Source organism: Typopeltis vanoorti, chromosome 7 (assembly GCF_054136105.1).
Source record: "Typopeltis vanoorti isolate ZY-2024b chromosome 7, IOZ_Tvanoo_1.0, whole genome shotgun sequence".
Classification (NCBI taxonomy): domain Eukaryota; kingdom Metazoa; phylum Arthropoda; class Arachnida; order Uropygi; family Thelyphonidae; genus Typopeltis; species Typopeltis vanoorti.
The window spans coordinates 137134793-137155143 of record NC_143555.1 but is presented as its reverse complement, the minus strand read 5'-3'; the positions used below and the strand labels follow the sequence as shown (position 1 = coordinate 137155143).

Here is a 20351-nt window from a genome sequence, read left to right as displayed (position 1 = left end):
TCAGGTGATTCACTTAATGAGAAATAAATGTAAAAATATCAGAACATGTATTGAATTCAGACTAAATCAAAAGGAATAACAATAAGTGAAGTAAAAGAATGGTCATTTAAGGAAAATAAGATTTCTGGTTGTTTAAACAGAACAATATGGGAAAATAAAAATTTAAATATTGTAACTAAGATGAACATTTATAAAAGTATAGTAAGACTAGTTTTAACTATGCATTGGAAACAAGAGCTGAAACAATTAAACATTAGTACAGAAATGAAAACACTTAAACTTATTAGATCAGAAAATTGATAAGATCAAAAATGTGCTTATGACCAATATTGAATGAAATGCAAAGATAGAATAATGAGAACAATAAAAATTGACATTTTTTGATTAAAAAAAATAAGTGGCTAATATTTTATTAAAACATACTAAAACATTACTTGGAAACCACAAAAATGGCAGATAGACTGAAATGAAGATTGTCAGAAGATAGAAGAAGAATATTTTGTCATTTTTTAATAAAATATTAGCCACTTATTTTTTTTAATCAAAAAATGTGCCTTCAAGTTAATTTCTTGAAGGAAATAATATTAAAAAAAACATGAAATTTAATCTTTTTTTTTTTATTTTCCAGGAGTGTTTCTTTAATGTCTTGAGTACACCATGACATTCTATCCTTTTATGTGGTGTGAAGTTGTCTGCAAGGATTGAAAAATAAGAATGCCATGGTGGACATAAGTTAAAAAAAAAAAAAAAAACACTCCTGGAAAAGAAAAAAGCATACTGAAAGTTGCTAATTCCTAGTATCCTATATGTCTGGAGTAATTACTTTGAAAGACTTAAGTGAAACAAGCAGTGACAAAACAGCAGCAGCAGAAAATATTAAGAGAATGAAAACATGAGTACATATCAATACTTGAAGTAGAAAAGCAATTAACACTTGAAATCTGAAAGGCAACTGGTGTAGATGATATTTGACCAGAAATGCTTAAATATGGAGATATAAAAGTTTTGCATTGGCTACACTGCATAATTCAGAGGGCCTGATCAGAAGGTAGTATTATAGATGATTAAAGTAGAGCTCTTATAATTTCCAGCTATAAAGATAAAGCTGAATGTAAGAATTACAGTGGACTTTTGCTACTAAGTGTTATAGGTAAAATTTATCAAGTGTACTTGAAAAGAGGCTGAGAAAAATTGTTCAAAGAACAAGCTGGATTCAAGTTGTCAGGATCAGATTTTCAATTTATGACAAATAATTGAGGAATCATGAAAATATGACATGGATCTGTACTTAAGTTTTATAGATCTAGAAAATGCATTTGACAGTAGGCTCAGGAAAAAGCTTTTTAAAGCACTACACTTATATGGGGTAAATGGAACGTTACACAGGCCAATACTTAGTCTGTCAGCAGTTAAAACTGAAGGAAATACAGGAAAATTATTTTACTAGAAAGAAAGTGGCATTAGACCTAATATTAGAATTGGAGATGTCCAACTTAGTTCTTTGCTTCATGCAGGTGATATTGTACTCCTAAACACATCTAGTGCAGGTCTCCTGGATTCTCTAACTTGAATAACATCTGTAACAAATTTGGCATGAAAATCAGCAATAAAAAGACCAAAACTATGAAAATAGTCAGGAACATAAGAAAACTTCAGCTGCATTCTGAATGGAGAGCTTTCAGAACAAATAAAATATTTCAACTATTTAGGCACGGTTTTTAGTGAAGGTGGTAAGTTAAATCTGGAATTAGACAACAGAATAAGCAAAGTTGGTATGATCGCGAGTCAGTTGAATAAATTTATATGGAATAAGAGAGAAATTAGCCAAAACACCAGATTAGCAGTATATATACAAGACAGTATACTGCTAGTTTGATAAAAGACTAGAGACCACAAATATGAGAGTTCTAAGAAAACTTAGAGGAGTGAACCCTGGCATCAATGGCAGAATCATATTAAAAATGAAAATATTAGAAAGGAACTTGACATTATTAGCATTCAAGAATGTGTAAGCAGAGCTAGTCTAAGGTTGTATGGCCACTTCAATAGAATGGGTGAGGAAAGCTTAGCAAAACAATCAAGAAAGAGACCCAGAGGAAGACCAGAGTCTAGGCGGACTGATTCAGTCGGAAGTGCCTGAGAAGCACAAAATGTTAGATATGACGATATTGAAGTGCTGAGAAGTAATAGACTAATTTGGAAGAAAATTGTGGATAGGAGATTAATAACATGTAAACTTAATCATGTAGTGCTGTAATAGTAATCTGAACACCCCCCTTGAGGGTGCATTTCAGGAAGTTGGTGATGATTATGGTGACGAAATTTAAGATAATATTCTCCAAAAATTGGAATATTCTTATTTCAAATTTTATTGACCAAAAGTCTTTAGATGATAAATGATTTTCATTCTGTATGAGGCCACCACACTGCTCATTGGAGGCCTGAAGTGGCATAAAAAATCTGTTTTGAAAGCATTGAAAGGACATCCTCTCCTGATTGAAGGGTAGTATGGAGATTGGTATTTAAGGCAGTGTTTGCAAACAATCTTGAAATTTGAGATGTTTGAATGAGTAGGACGAATAAATAGTACTGTCATTATCATCAATAAGGCTATGTATGGGATTATTGCTGATGGAGAGTTGGGTAGTTACTCATTTAGTTGTTGATAAAACAACTAAATGAGTTGTTTAAAAACCTAAAGTGCTCCTGAATTGAAGATTAAGCTCAAAGATAGGGAACATCCACTATGACATATAATGACTAGAAAGAAAGTTGCCTGCCCAATTATATGGGTGATAGATAGACTGAAGTATGACAGCTTGCTTAGCAGGCCTCATTTGCCAGACACAATAAAAAGTTCTGGAAATGTCAAAAGTGACAGCAGATGTATCTCTAATGAACTTCATCTCATCTCATCATCAAATTCCTGCCATGTACCCTCAAGGGGTGTACAGGATATGACAGTACTACATGAAAAAATTACATCATTACTAACTTCCTATCTACAATTTTCCTCCAAATCAGTCTGTTACTTGTCAAGACTCCAACATTATCAGATCTTATATTTCTATCGTCTAAGGCACTTTGTACCGTATCAATCCACCTATATCTTGGTCTTCCTCTGGGTCGTTTTCCTGCCAACTTGGCAGAGAACACTTGTTTTGCTAATCTTTCCTCTCCCATTCTATTTAAGTGACCATACCACCTGAGATTAGCTCTGCTAACGCATTCCTGGATGCTGACAATGTCAAGTTCTTTCCTAATATCCTCATTTTTAATATGATATTGCCATTGATGCCATCTGTTCACGCCTCTAATCTTTCTCAGAACTCTCATATCTGCGGTCTTTGGTCAAGTGTTTTACTTCTGACCCAGCTCTCAGATCCATAAGTTAAAATTGGTTTGAACACAGTCTTGTATACAGCTAATTTAGTGTTTCGACTAATTTCTTTCTTATTCCATATGAATTTATTCAACTGACTTCCCACGATACCAGCTTTGCTGATTCTGTTGTCTATTTCTATATTTAGTTTACCATCTTCAGTAAAAATTGTGCCCAAGTAGCTGAAATGTTTTACTTGTACCACAGGTTCTCCATTCACAACACAGTTGACATTTTCAATGATTCTTCCTATTTTCATTGTCTTTGTCTTTTTATTGCTGACCTTCATACCATATCTATTACAACAGCTATTCAATTTAGTCAGAGAATCTTGCAGACTTGTAGTGGATTTATTTAGAAGTATAACATCGCCCGCATAAAGCAAAGAGCTGACATTAACATCTCCAATTTTGATATCAGGTTTAATACCACATTTCTTCATAATGTGATCCATATAGATAATGAATAACAGAGGGGATAATGTACATCCCTGTCTCACACCAGATTTAACATTAAACCATCTTCCTGTACTTCCTTCAATTCTAACTGCTGACTCACAATTCAAATAAAGACTAAGTATTGCTTGATATAATGCCCCACTGACACCATATAACTGTAGTATATTGAATAGCTTCTCTCTTGGCACCTTGTCATATGCCTTTTCCAAATCAACAAAACTTAAATACAGATCTTTGTTATATTCCCATGCTTTCTCGACTATTTGTCGTAAAGTGAAGATCTGATCCTGACAGCCTCTATTTGGCCTGAATCCAGCTTGTTCTTCACCAAGCTTTTCTTCCACAATTCTTCTCAACCGTTTCTCAAGTATACTTGCATAGATCTTGCCAGGAACACTCAGTAGGGAAATACCTCTGTAATTCTCACATTCAGTTTTATTTCCCTTTTTATATATGGGTACTATGAGAGCTCTACTCCAATCATCAGGAATTTGTCCCTCTGTCCAGGCTTTCTGAACTATGCAGTGCAGCCACTGTAAGACTTTTATACCACCATACTTCAGCATTTCTGGTCGAATATCATCTACTCCTGCTGCCTTTCCACATTTCAAGCCGTTGATGGCTTTTTCTACTTCAAGTATGGATATGTATTCCTGACTGCATGCCTGGTCTGTGTTTTTTATCACTGTGCTGTCATCACTGCTTGTTTCATTTAGCAGTTTTTCAAAGTAATTACTCCATACTTCATGGATATCTTTTTCTCCTGTTTTCATTTCACCTTTATCATCTCTAATTCCTTTTACAGCACTCTTTCCTCCATTCCTAAGCTTCTTCAACAACCTCCAGAATATTTTGCCACCTTCTTGATATTTATTTTCTATATTCTTACCAAAGTCCTCCCATGACTTTTGTTTAGCTAGTTTTACACACTGTTTAGCTTTCTTACATTTGTCTCTGTATTCTGTAAGAGTAAAAGCTGACTTATTTGCCAGGAACTTTTGATATGCTTTCTTCTTTTCCTTCACTGCCTCTTTAACTTCCTGTGTCCACCAGGGAGTTCTGGTTTTTTTTATCCTTGCACACAACCTCACCACATGCCTCTCTGGCAGAATCAATCAGTGTTTCCTTCAGAGTTTGCCACTGAATCTCCAAGGTTTGATTCCTGTTCTCAAACTCTTTCATTTTTTCTTCAATAATATTTCTGTATTTTAGTCTACAGTTCACATCTGAGAGCTGCTCAACTTTTATTCGCTTTAAAACTTTCTTACATGTTATTCTTTTCAATATGAAATTCAGTTTTATCCTGCTCAAGACTAAATAGTGATCACTTCCAATTTCAAATCCTCTGTACACTCTGGTGTCCTGCACCAGGGAGAAAACATCACTATCAACAATAACATAGTCAATGAGACTTTTCTTATTCCTAGCCTCTTCTCTCCATGTGAATTTGTGCACATTTTTATGTTAGAACATGGTGTTAGTAATAACCAGTCCATGTCCTGCACAGAAATCCAACAGATATTTGCCATTATTATTAGCTTTGCTCTTTTCTCCAAATTTTCCCAAAATATTTTTGTATGTCTCACAATCATTTCCTACTCTACTATTTAGATCCCCAACAAGGACCAACTTTTCCTTTTTCATTACTTATTTTTTTCACGGTATTAACAACACCACAAACACTTTTATCAACAAGGATGTTTTATTAACGCTAATATTTCGCTGATTTTCAAATCGGCATCATCAGAGCACAACACACATGTAAACGCGACAGTGAGTGAAACAATATAATTGCAGAAAGACAAAAGATCTAAAGTCCTATTTTTGGCGCCCTCTAATGAAAAAAAAAAGAAAAAAACGCAGCAGTTATCCAGGAGTTTTTCTTAGGATAACCGTCTCCCAAATTTTTGGCAAATTAATGCAACCATATTTGTTAAGGTTGGGAGAATTCTTCAAAGCCATTGCTGACTCAAAAAATAGTCTTTCAGATCTATAACGACTCCTAAATAGCACATTCGTTTTTCTCCATCTAATGCTGTGTGAAGGAGTGTCCAAAGCATGGTCTGCCAGTCCCGACTTGCCATAGTAATAGTAGCGAATGTATCTTTCATGTTCTTCCAGGCGGATGTTCACTGATCTTCCTGTTTGCCCATGATAAGCCAAGTCACAGTCACAAGGAACTTCATACACTCCTGGGTGTGCTAAAGGGTGAAGTTTATCCTTTGGTGTGCGGATCAGAGTTGCCAGCTTGACATGAGGCTTGAAGGTGGTGCGAAGGCCATGTTTCACCAATACTTTGGCTATCTTTTCCGATATACCTCTGATATAGGGAATAGAAATGGTCATGTTGTATTCTTGTGTATTAGGGGGGGGGGCAAAGTAATGGGCCTATGTAGTATTTTTTCTATTTTGTAGGGATTGTAGCCGTTGGCTAAGAACGTATGGCGCAGGTACTGGAGTTCAGTGGTCAGAGCTGTATCATTAGAACAAATGGCTCTGGCTCTGTGTGTCAGTGTTTTTAAAATGCCGTACTGTTGGACTGGATGATGATGTGATTGTTTATGTAGGTATCTTCCTGTGTGTGTAGGCTTCCTGTAAATAGAAAAAGATAGTGATCCATCTGAAAGGCAGGTGACTAATGTGTCAAGAAATGGTAAACAGTTATTTGATTCTTTTTCTACTGTGAAGTGAATTTTGGGGTGTTGGCTGTTTAGGTAGGTGACAAAAGCATCCAAAGTGTCTTGTCCATGGGGCCAGATGGCAAACACATCATCTACATAGCGCAACCACACTAGTGGCTTGTATGTGGCTGTGGTAAGTACTTTGTTTTCAAAGTGTTCCATGTAAAAATTTGCTAACGGGGGAGAGAGGGGGGAATCCATAGCAGTACCATTAATCTGTTTGTAGAATTTTCCCCCCCCCCATGTAAAGTAACCTGCATTCATGGTAAATTGAAATAATTCAAAAATATCTGGGGGAAATTTAGACTTGATTAATTCAAGAGTGTCTATAAGTGGTACATTGGTAAATAGGGAGGTGACATCGAAACTAACCATTAAGTCTGAATTTTTTAGGATTAGATTTTTAACCAGTGTTTTGAAATGGATAGAATTTTTTACAAAAGTAGAGGAGTTGCCAGTAAGAGGTGCAAGCGACTTAGCTAAATGCCGGGCCAGTTTATATGTGGGACTATCTATGCTATCAACTATGGGGCGTAGGTGAACATTAGTTTTGTGGATTTTTGGTAATCCATAAATGCGGGGTGTTTTAGCATGAATTGGTTTCATTTTCCTGATGATTTCTTTGGGCCATGATGTCACTTTTTTCTAATTCTACAAACAGATTTTCTACAAACAGATTCTACAAACAGATTAATGGTACTGCTATGGGTTACCCCCTCTTCAAATAACTGTTTACCATTTCTTGACACATTAGTCACCCACCTTTCAGATGGATCACTATCTTTTTCTATTTACAGGAAGCCTACACACACAGGAAGATACCTACGTAAACAATCACATCATCATCCAGTCCAACAGCACGGCATTTTAAAAACACTGACACACAGAGCCAGAGCCATTCGTTCTAATGATACAGCTCTGACCACTGAACTCCAGTACCTGCGCCATACGTTCTTAGCCAACGGCTACAATCCCTACAAAATAGAAAAAATACTACATAGGCCCATTACTTTGCCCCCCCCCCCCTAATACACAAGAATACAACATGACCATTTCTATTCCCTATATCAGAGGTACATCGGAAAAGATAGCCAAAGTATTGGTGAAACATGGCCTTCGCACCACCTTCAAGCCTCATGTCAAGCTGGCAACTCTGATCCGCTCACCAAAGGATAAACTTCACCCTTTAGCACACCCAGGAGTGTATGAAGTTCCTTGTGACTGTGACTTGGCCTATTATGGGCAAACAGGAAGATCAGTGAACATCCGCCTGGAAGAACATGAAAGATACATTCGCTACTATTACTATGGCAAGTCGGGACTGGCAGACCACGCTTTGGACACTCCTTCACACAGCATTAGATGGAGAAAAACGAATGTGCTATTTAGGAGTCGTTATAGATCTGAAAGACTATTTTTTGAGTCAGCAATGGCTTTGAAGAATTCTCCCAACCTTAACAAATATGGTTGCATTAATTTGCGAAAAATTTGGGAGACGGTTATCCTAAGAAAAACTCCTGGATAACTGCTGCGTTTTTTTTTTTTTTTTCATTAGAGGGCGCCAAAAATAGGACTTTAGATCTTTTGTCTTTCTGCAATTATATTGTTTCACTCACTGTCGCGTTTACATGTGTGTTGTGCTCTGATGATGCCGATTTGAAAATCAGCGAAATATTAGCGTTAATAAAACATCCTTGTTGATAAAAGTGTTTGTGGTGTTGTTAATACCGTGAAAAAAATAAGTAATGAATAACCAGCAACACCTAAGCTTATCAGTTAGATTAATTTTCCTTTTTCATTGTGTCAGTTGCTTTTTCTAAAGCCTCAAAAAATTCCTCCACTTCTACCTTAGTAGAACCTTCTGTGGGACCATAGGCACAAATAAGTCTCATTGTACAGTTCCCCATTCTCATATTTGCCCACATTACTCTACTTGAAACTGACTGCCATTCAAGAAGATTAGCCTCGTATTTTGTGTTGAATACTATGGCTACTCCTTCTTTTCCTTAATTGTCATTGCCTGAATATAACATTTTGTATTTATTGCTCAGAAAGATCTCACCAGTTTTGGTCTTTTTTGTTTCAGTCACCCCTATTATGTCGATCTGGTACTTATCTAATTCCTCAGCTAGCTCCATTTCTTTGCCATTCAGGCTTCTTACGTTGATAGTACCGATCTTTAACTCTGGTGATGTTGAGTTGGAGTTTGTTTTCAGATTTGAACTTTTATGAACTTTTCCATGCCATGTGTCCAGTGGTTCATGATGTGAGGTAAGGGGTCAACTGTGGATCTACATTAGCAGAATCCGTACTGTAGGTCACTGGTAGTTTGATGGTAGACTTTTTGATCTCCCCTTTTTTGGAATAAGTTGGATAAATAAATATAAATATTTATTTAAATAAATGAAATGTACTTAAATTTAAAACTTAAAGTTTGAATAATGTGGTAACCATGGCATGAAGCTAAGACTTAAAAAAAAATTGTAATCATTATTATATAGATATCTCCAGTGAGTTAAAAGACTCATCATGTTGATGTGAGAGAACCCACACTTACCATTCACTACGCTCCAAGTGCAAAAAATCTGGTATCTTGTCTTCATGCCCTTGCTAATCACATTCTTACATAACGTCAAGAGCAAAATACAGGAATGGATAGATGGAAATGGGATACTGTATGGGGGGAGCAGCATGATTTTGTGAAAGGTAGATCATGCCTCAGTAACTTGCTCACGTTTTATAATATAGTGACTGCTGAACGGGATAAGGGTAATGGGTTTACAGTGATACTGTTGGACTTTGCTAAGGCCTTTGACAGGATACCACATGGAATTCTAATCAGTAAACTGCAGCACATGGGGATGGGTAGGAGGGTGGTTGATGGAGAGATATCAGAGAGTAGTTTATTCAGGAATAGAGTCCAAAAGAAGGCCTGTGACTAGTGGTGTGCTGCTGAGTTCTGTTCTTCGACCACTGCTATTTAATTTGTTCCTTAATGATATAGGAAAGGATCTGAGAGGAACTGTTCATTTATTTGCCGATGATGCAAAGTTGGATAGAGCAATAGTCAATACACATGTCAAAATTTTGCAGGATGATTTGGAGAATGGATGGATGTTAGTTTAATGTGGCAAAGTGTAGGGTTATGCATTTTGAGGTGAAAAGATTAGCAGCAATATACCACATTGAAGGAACTGTACTCCAGGAAATCGACGAAGCCAGAGATTATGGAGTGTTGGTGGATAGGGAGTTGAAGTTTAGGGGACACATAGCAAAAGTGGCTAAATCAGATCACTTGGTTAATGAAGAATACTTTGACGAGCAGAGACAAGCAGATTATTGTTCCTCTTTATCGAGCCTTGATAAGACTATCTTGACTACTGTGCCTAGATCTAGGCACCAGGGTTTCTTCTTGATGGGGAGGAGGTGGAGAGGATCCAGAGGCAAGTGACCAGGATGGTAGCTGGTGTGTGGAACGAACCTTACAAGAGCAGATTGAAGATCTGCGGGTTACAGAAATTGGTTGATTGGTGGAAAACGGGTGATATGATTGAGACATTCAAATTACTCAGGGGTTTTTTACAAGATTAATTCAGAGGAAATATTTCAGAACAGGTGTGGTGGTGGGAGAACTAGGGGCCATTCCTGGAAACTGAGGAAGAGTGTAGTTAGTAAGAGTGTGAGAACTAGGTTTTTTTACTTGGAGAGTGATGAATGAGTGGAATAAGCTGCCAGTCTGTTGTTGGTGCCATGACTGTGAATGAGTTCAAAGCAAAGTATGATAGATACTGTGCAAATGCTGAATAGTTCTTGACATGATGTTTAGGGCCTCCCTTGATATTAATAATATTAATATATTATGAATATTAATATATTATGAATAATAGTAGTAGTAGTAATAATAATAACTTTCAGCGATGGACCTTGTTCCCTTCTCTCTTGTCACATACATGCTGAAAAATTTCTCTTGTGTCAGTCCTGTAAACCTTCTTTAGTAACTTATTTCTTTTTGTCATATCTCCTCTTTCTCATCTATCAACCAGATGTTATAACCTCTGGCCTGTGTCTTATATTCTTCATGCATCTGCTCTTCACCTGTCTCCTTATATCTCTTCCATAGTCTCTTTTTCACATGCAGTTCCTGTTCAATATTGCTTGTCATCCACTTTACACCAAATTGTGTCCTCTTCTTCACATGTGGAATACAGCTTACTATTGCTGCTAACAAATATTCCTTCTCAATTTCCCAAGCACTAATGATATCCTGACCTTCCAGTTCCTTCCCCCATGAAACTTCCCCAAGTTGATATCTAAGACTATTATAATCACCTGCCTTATAATTCCACATACGTTCCCATCTCGTTGATACTCCTGCATGTCTATTCATCTTCCAAGTCAAAACCACATGGTCACTCTTTCCAAATGTGGGAGAGATGTCATCTCAGATATTATCAACTCTTCTGATGCTATGACCAAATCCAAAACTCTTGAACCTCTTGTTTCCTCCATTACATGTAGCCTAAGACATTTGTCCCTCAAGAATTCTAGAAATTCCCTTATTGCTACATGCATCTTCCTCTCCCCAATTTATACTGCTGTAGTTAAAATCTCCCAAAACAATCATTCTTCTTACACTTGCCAAGCTCAACTGTCTAAGCATCTCTTGGTCCCCACCCTCTGTGCTCCTTGGTTTGTAGCAACATCCTACTAAATATCCTGTCTTGCCCACCTCTACCTCACACCATATGCTTTAAAAATCATTAGTGCCACCGCCTTCCAAAGCCCTCCACTCTTAGAGGACATAGGTCATCACTTATCATAAGCAGGCTGATGCTATCAGCACCACCAATTCCTTTCCTTTATTCAGGATATTCCTGACATTAGTATAAAGCATTAAAATGTCACTGTTTCTATACTTAGCATTATCCCCTCTAGACTCCACTGGGCTCAGCATTACCTGATGTCGTTCCTCTTCTCCCAAGCACCCATTCCCACAAGAGGCCACTCTTGCTACCATCCACCCTTGGTATTCTAGTTTCCCTGTATTGACACACTGACTCGTTCAGAAAACAGCAATCTCTCCAGATGCCTATGTCCTTCCTAATTCAAATGCAAGCAGTCTCTCGCATACAATTCTTTCCTTTCTATCCTCAAATGCCTTCCAAGCATTCACATATTTTAATCTTCTCTTCTGACATCTTCCAGTTATTACGTTATTCAATATTAGTGCTATTCTGCTCAGCTCGTCACTATCATACCTAGGTAACATGCACACTATCTTTCTTCTCTACGTTTTTTTTTGTACAACCTCAAGCAAGGATCTCATATTTCTCACCACCCAATTTACATTGCCTCTCAAGTCATTCATTCGTACCATCACAATCATCTCATCCACCCTTTCACCCTCTTAATTGCCATAGCCACTCTTTCTATTCGTTCCTCCAGGCAAACACTCCTCATGTATCCTATCTTGTACACCACGGATCATTGAGTCCCCATACATCACACCTCTTACCACCCTGTTCCTCGATTGCTCACCTGCATCCCTCACTCTCTCTCCTCTAACACTTTCTCTCTGTGTTCCCCTACTTACCTGCCTTACTGACATCACTCTATCCCTGGTTCCAGTGCTCCCTCGCAGTCTTCTCATTCCCTCTCTTCCACTGTTCCTATTCTCTCCTCTTCTATCATTCCCTCTCTCCTACTGATCCTATTCTCTCCTCTTCTATCATTCATATAACTCTATCTCATTCCCTCTCTTCTACTGTTCCTATTCTCTCCTATCATTCCCATAACTCTCTCTCACTCCTGCTCTGATTTGCCTTGCATTCATCTCTTCCATTCGCCTAATCTCATCTTTCACGCTTCTCATCTCATCCCGAGACATTCCACCTGCTCTTTCAGCTCATCTCTCTCTCTCTCTCTGCAAGTCAGCCACTCTTATTTGCCATTCATCCTCCCAATTGAGACCATCTCCGAAAACTTCACAATTGTTCAACCTTTCCACACTCCACGCTCTCATTTTTTCATTCATATTTCTGTTGCTATTCTCATCCTCTGTCATACCACTCATCTCTCTACATGGAGAATCTCCCGACTCTGACTCAACGAAGTCTGTTATAGTCATCTCTAACTCACCAAGTTCCTCCCATTGCCCCTGCATTTTACGCATATACGTATTTCCCCTTCTCTCACCTACCACATATACAACTGCCGGGATGCATACATTCTACAAGTCCCGCGTGCCAGAAAATCCTTATTATGTCATGCAAAATTGAGTCCTTAAATGGGGGGGAGGACTTGTGGTATGCCATTTACAATTGGAGCTGCTGCCATTATTCAAAATAGTGTCAAGGGACTATTACAACTTAAACGCTAAATAAGTATAAGTGAGTTTTGTGCAGGATGGTCTTGCTTTAGTAATTTACACACATTCTATAGAGTAAAACAGGCTACCATGATACTGCTAGACTTTACAAAGCCAGCATGAAAATTTTTATTTAAATTGAATCAAACAGGGATGGATATAAAATTAATGATGTGGATCAGAGGTTGGCTGATAAACAGGGATCTTATCCTTGCCATTAATTTCATATTCCTATTTTCTCCAGTTGAAGTAGTAATGTCCATGTTTTATTCTATCAGTTGCTTTTGTAAGCTTGCAGTATTGTGGTGCAGCCAATTTTCTTCTATAGAAAGCAAATAAATTACTAAGGAATTTATCTGTGCTATCCCTCTACCTGTTTCTGAATTCTGACCTCAATGAACTTTTCCATATTATTTAAGTGGAACTCCTGAGATACTGATCATTCTATAATTTGTTTTGGAGCTTCCTTCCTTTATGTAAATTGACCATCTTGTTCTTTTTCCATTATGGTGAGGACCCTACTAGTTCTAGAACTTAAACAACCTTTTCATGTGTATTGCTAATTTTCTTGTACTTCTATTAACATATGGGCAGATAATCCTCTTTGTATCAAGATTTTGCAACATACTGAGCACTGAACTATCACCATGAAGATGATACATCATGACAAAGTGATCAGCTTAATAATTCAACTCTTTTTTCCTGCTGCTGCTGTTGCTTATTTCTTGTTTTTGCATGTTGAATGATTAAAAACTAGCCTACACATGGAGTTGCTTAAAAGACCTTATGTTATTCATATGCAACTTAGTAAATGATAGTTATTATAACTGTAAATTCCACCACCAAATTTTATATTCATATTATGTGTTAGCATTGAAAAATCCATCCATGGAAGGAGAGGTTTATATAAAGATGTAAACTTTTATTAAGTAAATAATACTAGGTATCACGGTGGCAATATTTAGAAATTCTGTTTTAATAAATTGAAATGATAAAATGTGTAAATATCCTTAACATGAAACCATACTTCTAATTTTTTAAAATTAACATATTTAACAATTGTAATGCAGTCATTCTTGGATAAATAAAAACCTTTTAATTTCATTATTTAATGTTGAAGTGCAGGCATATGTCGGCAGTTTTTCGTCACGGTAAAAAACATGTTTAAAAACTCTAATTTGCTACTAGTTTTTTTAGACATTTTGTATCTTTTTTAATGTGTTTCATTTAAAATGAAACTTTCTCTTTTGTAGGTTCATCCTAATCCAAAAAGGCCATCATATTTAAGTTTAAAGTACTATGAATTTGCTGGCAGAATAGTTGGAAAATGCTTATATGAATCAGCATTAGGAAGTTCTTATCGACAACTGGTTAAAGCAAGGTTCTCCCGTTCATTTCTTGCACAGCTCATTGGACTCAGAGTTCATTATAAAGTAAGTGTTCTTCAATGTAGATTTATGCATTAATTAATTAGTCTACACACACACACACACACACACACACACACACACACACACACACACACACACACACACACACACACACACACACACCATCCTACTAAACATTAATGAAGACTTCCCTCTTCATTTTCAAGAAATGAATGCAACTAAGCAATTTGTGGTCTTTAAAAATCCAGGTTTACTCAGAAAACATTTTGATCTTGTGTGCCATGCAATGAGTACATGAAAAAAGTTAACAGCATTTCAGAGGGTAATAGTTGATGTCATTTAGAGAAATCTCTATATATATATACCACTGTTCATCAATGAAGTATTTATATGCTACAGCTTACAAAGAAATGGAAGTCTTCAGATGATGCTGAATCCTAAAATACTAACAGACAGGAGATTGATTTTCCTTTAGAATTCTGGTTGCATTGTTGCTTTCAAACATTAGTGAATACAAGCAGCCACAAGCATTCTTGTGAATTTTTCTATGACATATAGAGATCTGCATCTGTAAATTTTCACAGATGATCTGCAGTTCACAAGCCTTTGACAATAGACCCTACCATTCGGCAGGGTCTTTTGACCATGTGCTTCATCATCATCATCATCATCATCATCAAATTCCTGCCATGTACCCTCAAGGGGTGTACAGGATATGACAGTACTACATGAAAAAATTACATCATTACTAACTTCCTATCTACAATTTTCCTCCAAATCAGTCTGTTACTTGTCAAGACTCCAACATTATCAGATCTTATATTTCTATCGTCTAAGGCACTATGTACCGTATCAATCCACCTATATCTTGGTCTTCCTCTGGGTCGTTTTCCTGCCAACATGGCAGAGAACACTTGTTTTGCTAATCTTTCCTCTCCCATTCTATTTAAGTGACCATACCATCTGAGATTAGCTCTGCTAACGCATTCCTGGATGCTGACAATGTCAAGTTCTTTCCTAATATCCTCATTTTTAATATGATATTGCCATTGATGCCATCTGTTCACGCCTCTAATCTTTCTCAGGACTCTCATATCTGCGGTCTCTAGTCTTTGGTCAAGTGTTTTACTTCTGACCCAGCTCTCAGATCCATAAGTTAAAATTGGTTTGAACACAGTCTTGTATACAGCTAATTTAGTGTTCCGACTAATTTCTTCCTTATTCCATATGAATTTATTCAATTGACTTCCCACGATACCAGCTTTGCTGATTCTGTTGTCTATTTCTATATTTAGTTTACCATCTTCAGTAAAAATTGTGCCTAAGTAGCTGAAATGTTTTACTTGTTCCACAGGTTCTCCATTCACAACACAGTTGACATTTTCAATGATTCTGCCTATTTTCATTGTCTTTGTCTTTTTATTGCTGACCTTCATACCATATCTATTACAACAGCTATTCAATTTAGTCAGAGAATCTTGCAGACTTGTAGCGGATTTATTTAGAAGTATAACATCATCCGCATAAAGCAAAGAGCTGACATTAACATCTCCAATTTTGATATCAGGTTTAATACCACATTCCTTCATAATGTGATCCATATAGATAATGAATAACAGAGGGGATAATGTACATCCTTGTCTCACACCAGATTTAACATTAAACCATCTTCCTGTACTTCCTTCAATTCTAACTGCTGACTCACAACTCAAATAAAGACTAAATATTGCTTGATATATTGCCCCATTGACACCATATAACTGCAGCGTATTGAATAGCTTCTCTCTTGGCACCTTGTCATATGCCTTTTCCAAATCAACAAAACTTAAATACAGATCTTTGTTATATTCCCATGCTTTCTCGACTATTTGTCGTAAAGTGAAGATCTGATCCTGACAGCCTCTATTTGGCCTGAATCCAGCTTGTTCTTCACCAAGCTTTTCTTCCACAATTCTTATCAACCGTTTCTCAAGTATACTTGCATAGATCTTGCCAGGAACACTCAGTAGGGAAATACCTCTGTAATTCTCACATTCAGTTTTATTTCCCTTTTTATATATGGGTACTATGAGTGCTCTACTCCAATCATCGGGAATTCGTCCCTCTGTCCAGGCTTTCTGAACTATGCAGTGCAGCCACTGTAAGACTCTTATACCACCATACTTCAGCATTTCTGGTCGAATATCATATACTCCTGCTGCCTTTCCACATTTCAAGCCTTTGATGGCTTTTTCTACTTCAAGTATGGATATGTATTCCTGACTGCATGCCTGGTCAGTGTTTTTTATCACTGTGCTGTCATCACTGCTTGTTTCATTTAGCAGTTTTTCAAAGTAATTACTCCATACTTCAAGGATATCTTTTTCTCCTGTTTTCATTTCACCTTTATCATCTCTAATTCCTTTTACAGCACTCTTTCCTCCATTCCTAAGCTTCTTCAACAACCTCCAGAATATTTTGCCACCTTCTTGATATTTATTTTCTATATTCTTGCCAAAGTCCTCCCATGACTTTTGCTTAGCTAGTTTTACACACTGTTTAGCTTTCTTACATTTGTCTCTGTATTCTGTAAGAGTAAAAGCTGACTTATTTGCCAGGAACTTTTGATTTGCTTTCTTCTTTTCCTTCACTGCCTCTTTAACTTCCTGTGTCCACCAGGGAGTTCTGATTTTTTTATCCTTGCACACAACCTCACCACATGCCTCTCTGGCAGAATCAATCAATGTTTCCTTCAGAGTTTGCCACTGAATCTCCAAGGTTTGATTCCTGTTCTGAAACTCTTTCATTTTCTTTTCAATAATATTTCTGTATTTTAGTCTACAGTTCACATCTGAGAGCTGCTCAACTTTTATTCGCTTTAAAACTTTCTTACATGTTATTCTTTTCAATATGAAATTCAATTTTATCCTGCTCAAGACTAAATAGTGATCACTTCCAATTTCAAATCCTCTGTACACTCTGGTGTCCTGCACCAGGGAGAAAACATCACTATCAACAATAACATAGTCAATGAGACTTTTCTTATTCCTAGCCTCTTCTCTCCATGTGAATTTGTGCACATTTTTATGTTGGAACATGGTGTTAGTAATAACCAGTCCATGTCCTGAGCAGAAATCCAACAGATATTTGCCATTATTATTAGCTTTGCTCTTTTCTCCAAATTTTCCCAAAATATTTTTGTATGTCTCACAATCATTTCCTACTCTACTATTTAGATCCCCAACAAGGACCAACTTTTCCATTTTCATTGTGTCAGTTGCTTTTTCTAAAGCCTCAAAAAATTCCTCCACTTCTACCTTAGTAGAACCTTCTGTGGGACCATAGGCACAAATAAGTCTCATTGTCCAGTTCCCCATTCTCATATTTGCCCACATTACTCTACTTGAGACTGACTGCCATTCAAGAAGATTAGCCTAGTATTTTGTGTTGAATACTATGGCTACTCCTTCTTTTCCTTGATTGTCATTGCCTGAATATAACATTTTGTATGTATTGCTCAGAAAGATCTCACCAGTTTTGGTCTTTTTTGTTTCAGTCACCCCTATTATGTCGATCTGGTACTTATCTAATTCCTCAGCTAGCTCCATTTCTTTGCCATTCAGGCTTCTTACGTTGATAGTACCGATCTTTAACTCTGGTGATGTTGAGTTGGGGTTTGTTTTCAGATTTGTTCCAGTAGCTGACTTTTCGCTGTTCGCCCTGGTTCCCTGGCGAAAACAAAGGGGGACTTGTTTAACCGGGCGACGCCCCAGCCGGCATGAAATTTTGTCATGTTGTACCATCATTTTTTATTTTGGTTTAACCAATAAGAATACAATTTGGTCGGCTAAATCCCAAATTGCCAGCCCATCCTCGTTTGTTCAGTATCAAAGTAGATACCCAACAGGCAGCACCACGAGAAGGTGAGGATTGGACATTAGGTCAGAAGCCCTGGTCGGTTCTCCGCATTCCTTTAAAGGCTATGTGGAGGTCTCCTCTCAGTTATACAGCTTTGACCTTAAGCACCCCTTGCTTGCACATAGAAAATGGACTGTGAAGAAATGAGTAATGCTCTATGCTCTCTGTCTATGAATGTATTTGAGTAAACAGGATGAAGGAACGCTCTTTTATCTGAATGAGATAAAAGAGCAGTATAGTAATGTGAGAATTGTTTCCCATAGTATGGATTAAGTCCACTGGCCTTAGCACATGGAATCATAATTGCTAGGTCATACATCTGTGTTCTGACAACTCTGTATTCTGAATATTTTATGGTGCTGGCCTTTTCACTTTTCAGTGATAATGCTACTTTTCACAAACCTATGATAATAATTAAACACAGAATTTGAATAGTATAACATCGTAAAATTGCTGCGGCCAGCACAAAGTCCCATCCTGAGTCCAGTATAGCCTAGGAACACATTCAAGACAGTTCTCTTCATCTGAAACTTACTAATTCTTTAAAAGAGAAGTGGAGCATAATAAAGCCAGTGATGCATTGAAGCAGTTATTATGATCAGAAGCTCACATTAAAAATTTTTAGAGAAATATGTATGTTAGACATACTAGAAAATAAATAATGGTTTAACACATGTAGGGGGGGGGGGGGGAAATTGCCTCTAATTATATGGACATCATCAGCGAAAGAGAGAGAGATATAATTCTGACACTGGTCAGAGTTTTATATATATATATATATATTGTAATATAATTAATTGCCAGTCTAATGGTTAGTGTATCCACCCCATTTTAGAAGCCTAAAATAGCTTGAAAAATTTAATACATGCACTTAAACCCAGTGAATTGATAGTTGTTACTAGACATTTTATTGAGGTGGTAGAAATGATGATATATTTTAAAAAATGGTTTAACAGGTAAAGGAAATTTACAATTTCCTTTATATTTTGTTTTATATTTGCAATTTCCAATCATTTATAATTTCTATATATTTTGTTCATGGAAGATAGCAAAAGAATTAGTTATAACATTTAAAATATTAACACAAGAATGAGTTAAATAGTATGTCATACTTTCACATGTCTTGGTCACTGAGTGAGCAGGAGACAATACTATTAAAGTTCCAAGGAACTAGGTCAGGTATAGTTTTGTGATTTTAAAAAAAAAATCATAATAAAAAACTATGAACACTTTATGGCTATTACTTTCCAAAATTTGGAAATAGGCCTGCAATCTGTTTAAGATTAGGACAATGGTGTACGGTTTCACATGTTTCAAGGAATAGATGACCGAATTTAAATCTTCTGTTGTGTAAAATCTTTGTCTGATTCCAGTGAATCCTCTGATTCTAGAAATTTTATGTGTTCTTCAATTCTAGAAATCTTGGTGTTTTTCAATTCTAATCCTAGCAGTCTCTCCAAAATAGCAAAATTAACATGAACTGGGTACTTGATAGACACCAGGCAAGGATAGTGGAGGTAATTTATCTTTACTAGATGGTAAGAAAGAATACAGCTTTCATGTGCTGGTTTGAAATAGAGATGTTATTTCTGGAGATTCCTTACTATTTGTTCAGAAGTCCTTTTAGGATAAGAGTATGAACATCCTCTGCACATTAGATTTTAGTCTTGCCGAAGGAAGATAATTATCAGTTATTTTCTGGATGGTAGTTTCTTTATATAAATTAGATACCACAGTGATTTGTATTTTATTTAATTCTTCTGATAGAAGGGATGACATAGATATAAAAGTCAATGCACAGTTATAAATCTGGTAAAGGAAATATCCCCTACACTTTGAGTTTGACTTCTTGTGTGTGGTGGGTGTGGTAGTGATTTGCCTAACAGGAGCAGACTGCAGAGGTAAGTATGAGGGTGGTCTGAACAGTTCTCAGCCTAACAATGAAAAAACGAATTTATAATTTCAAAATTATTTTTATTTTTCAACATAATCTTAAGACTAATACATTTATTCCAGAGATGCTCCAGCACCATTATCCCATCCCTGTAATGATTCTCAGTACGATCTCCAAAATACCCCTCTACAGCTGCAATCACCTCTTGTTTCAAAGAAAAATGCTGACCAGTGAGGAAGAGATAGAAGTCAGAGGGAGCCAAATATGGGGAATAGGGTGGA

At 36.7% G+C, this 20351-nt stretch overlaps 1 protein-coding gene across 4 annotated transcripts in view; it reads left to right on the top strand.

The window, feature by feature from the left end:
* The window catches only part of LOC150105111 (apoptosis-resistant E3 ubiquitin protein ligase 1), a 377933-nt gene that overhangs the window by 319033 nt on the left and 38549 nt on the right, over positions 1–20351 (top strand). For all 4 annotated transcript variants that reach the window (XM_090395495.1, XM_090395494.1, XM_090395496.1 and 1 more), the window contains one exon: positions 14142–14321. In XM_090395495.1, the coding sequence (XP_090251621.1) occupies positions 14142–14321 (180 nt within the window). The remainder of the gene's footprint in view (positions 1–14141; positions 14322–20351) is intronic.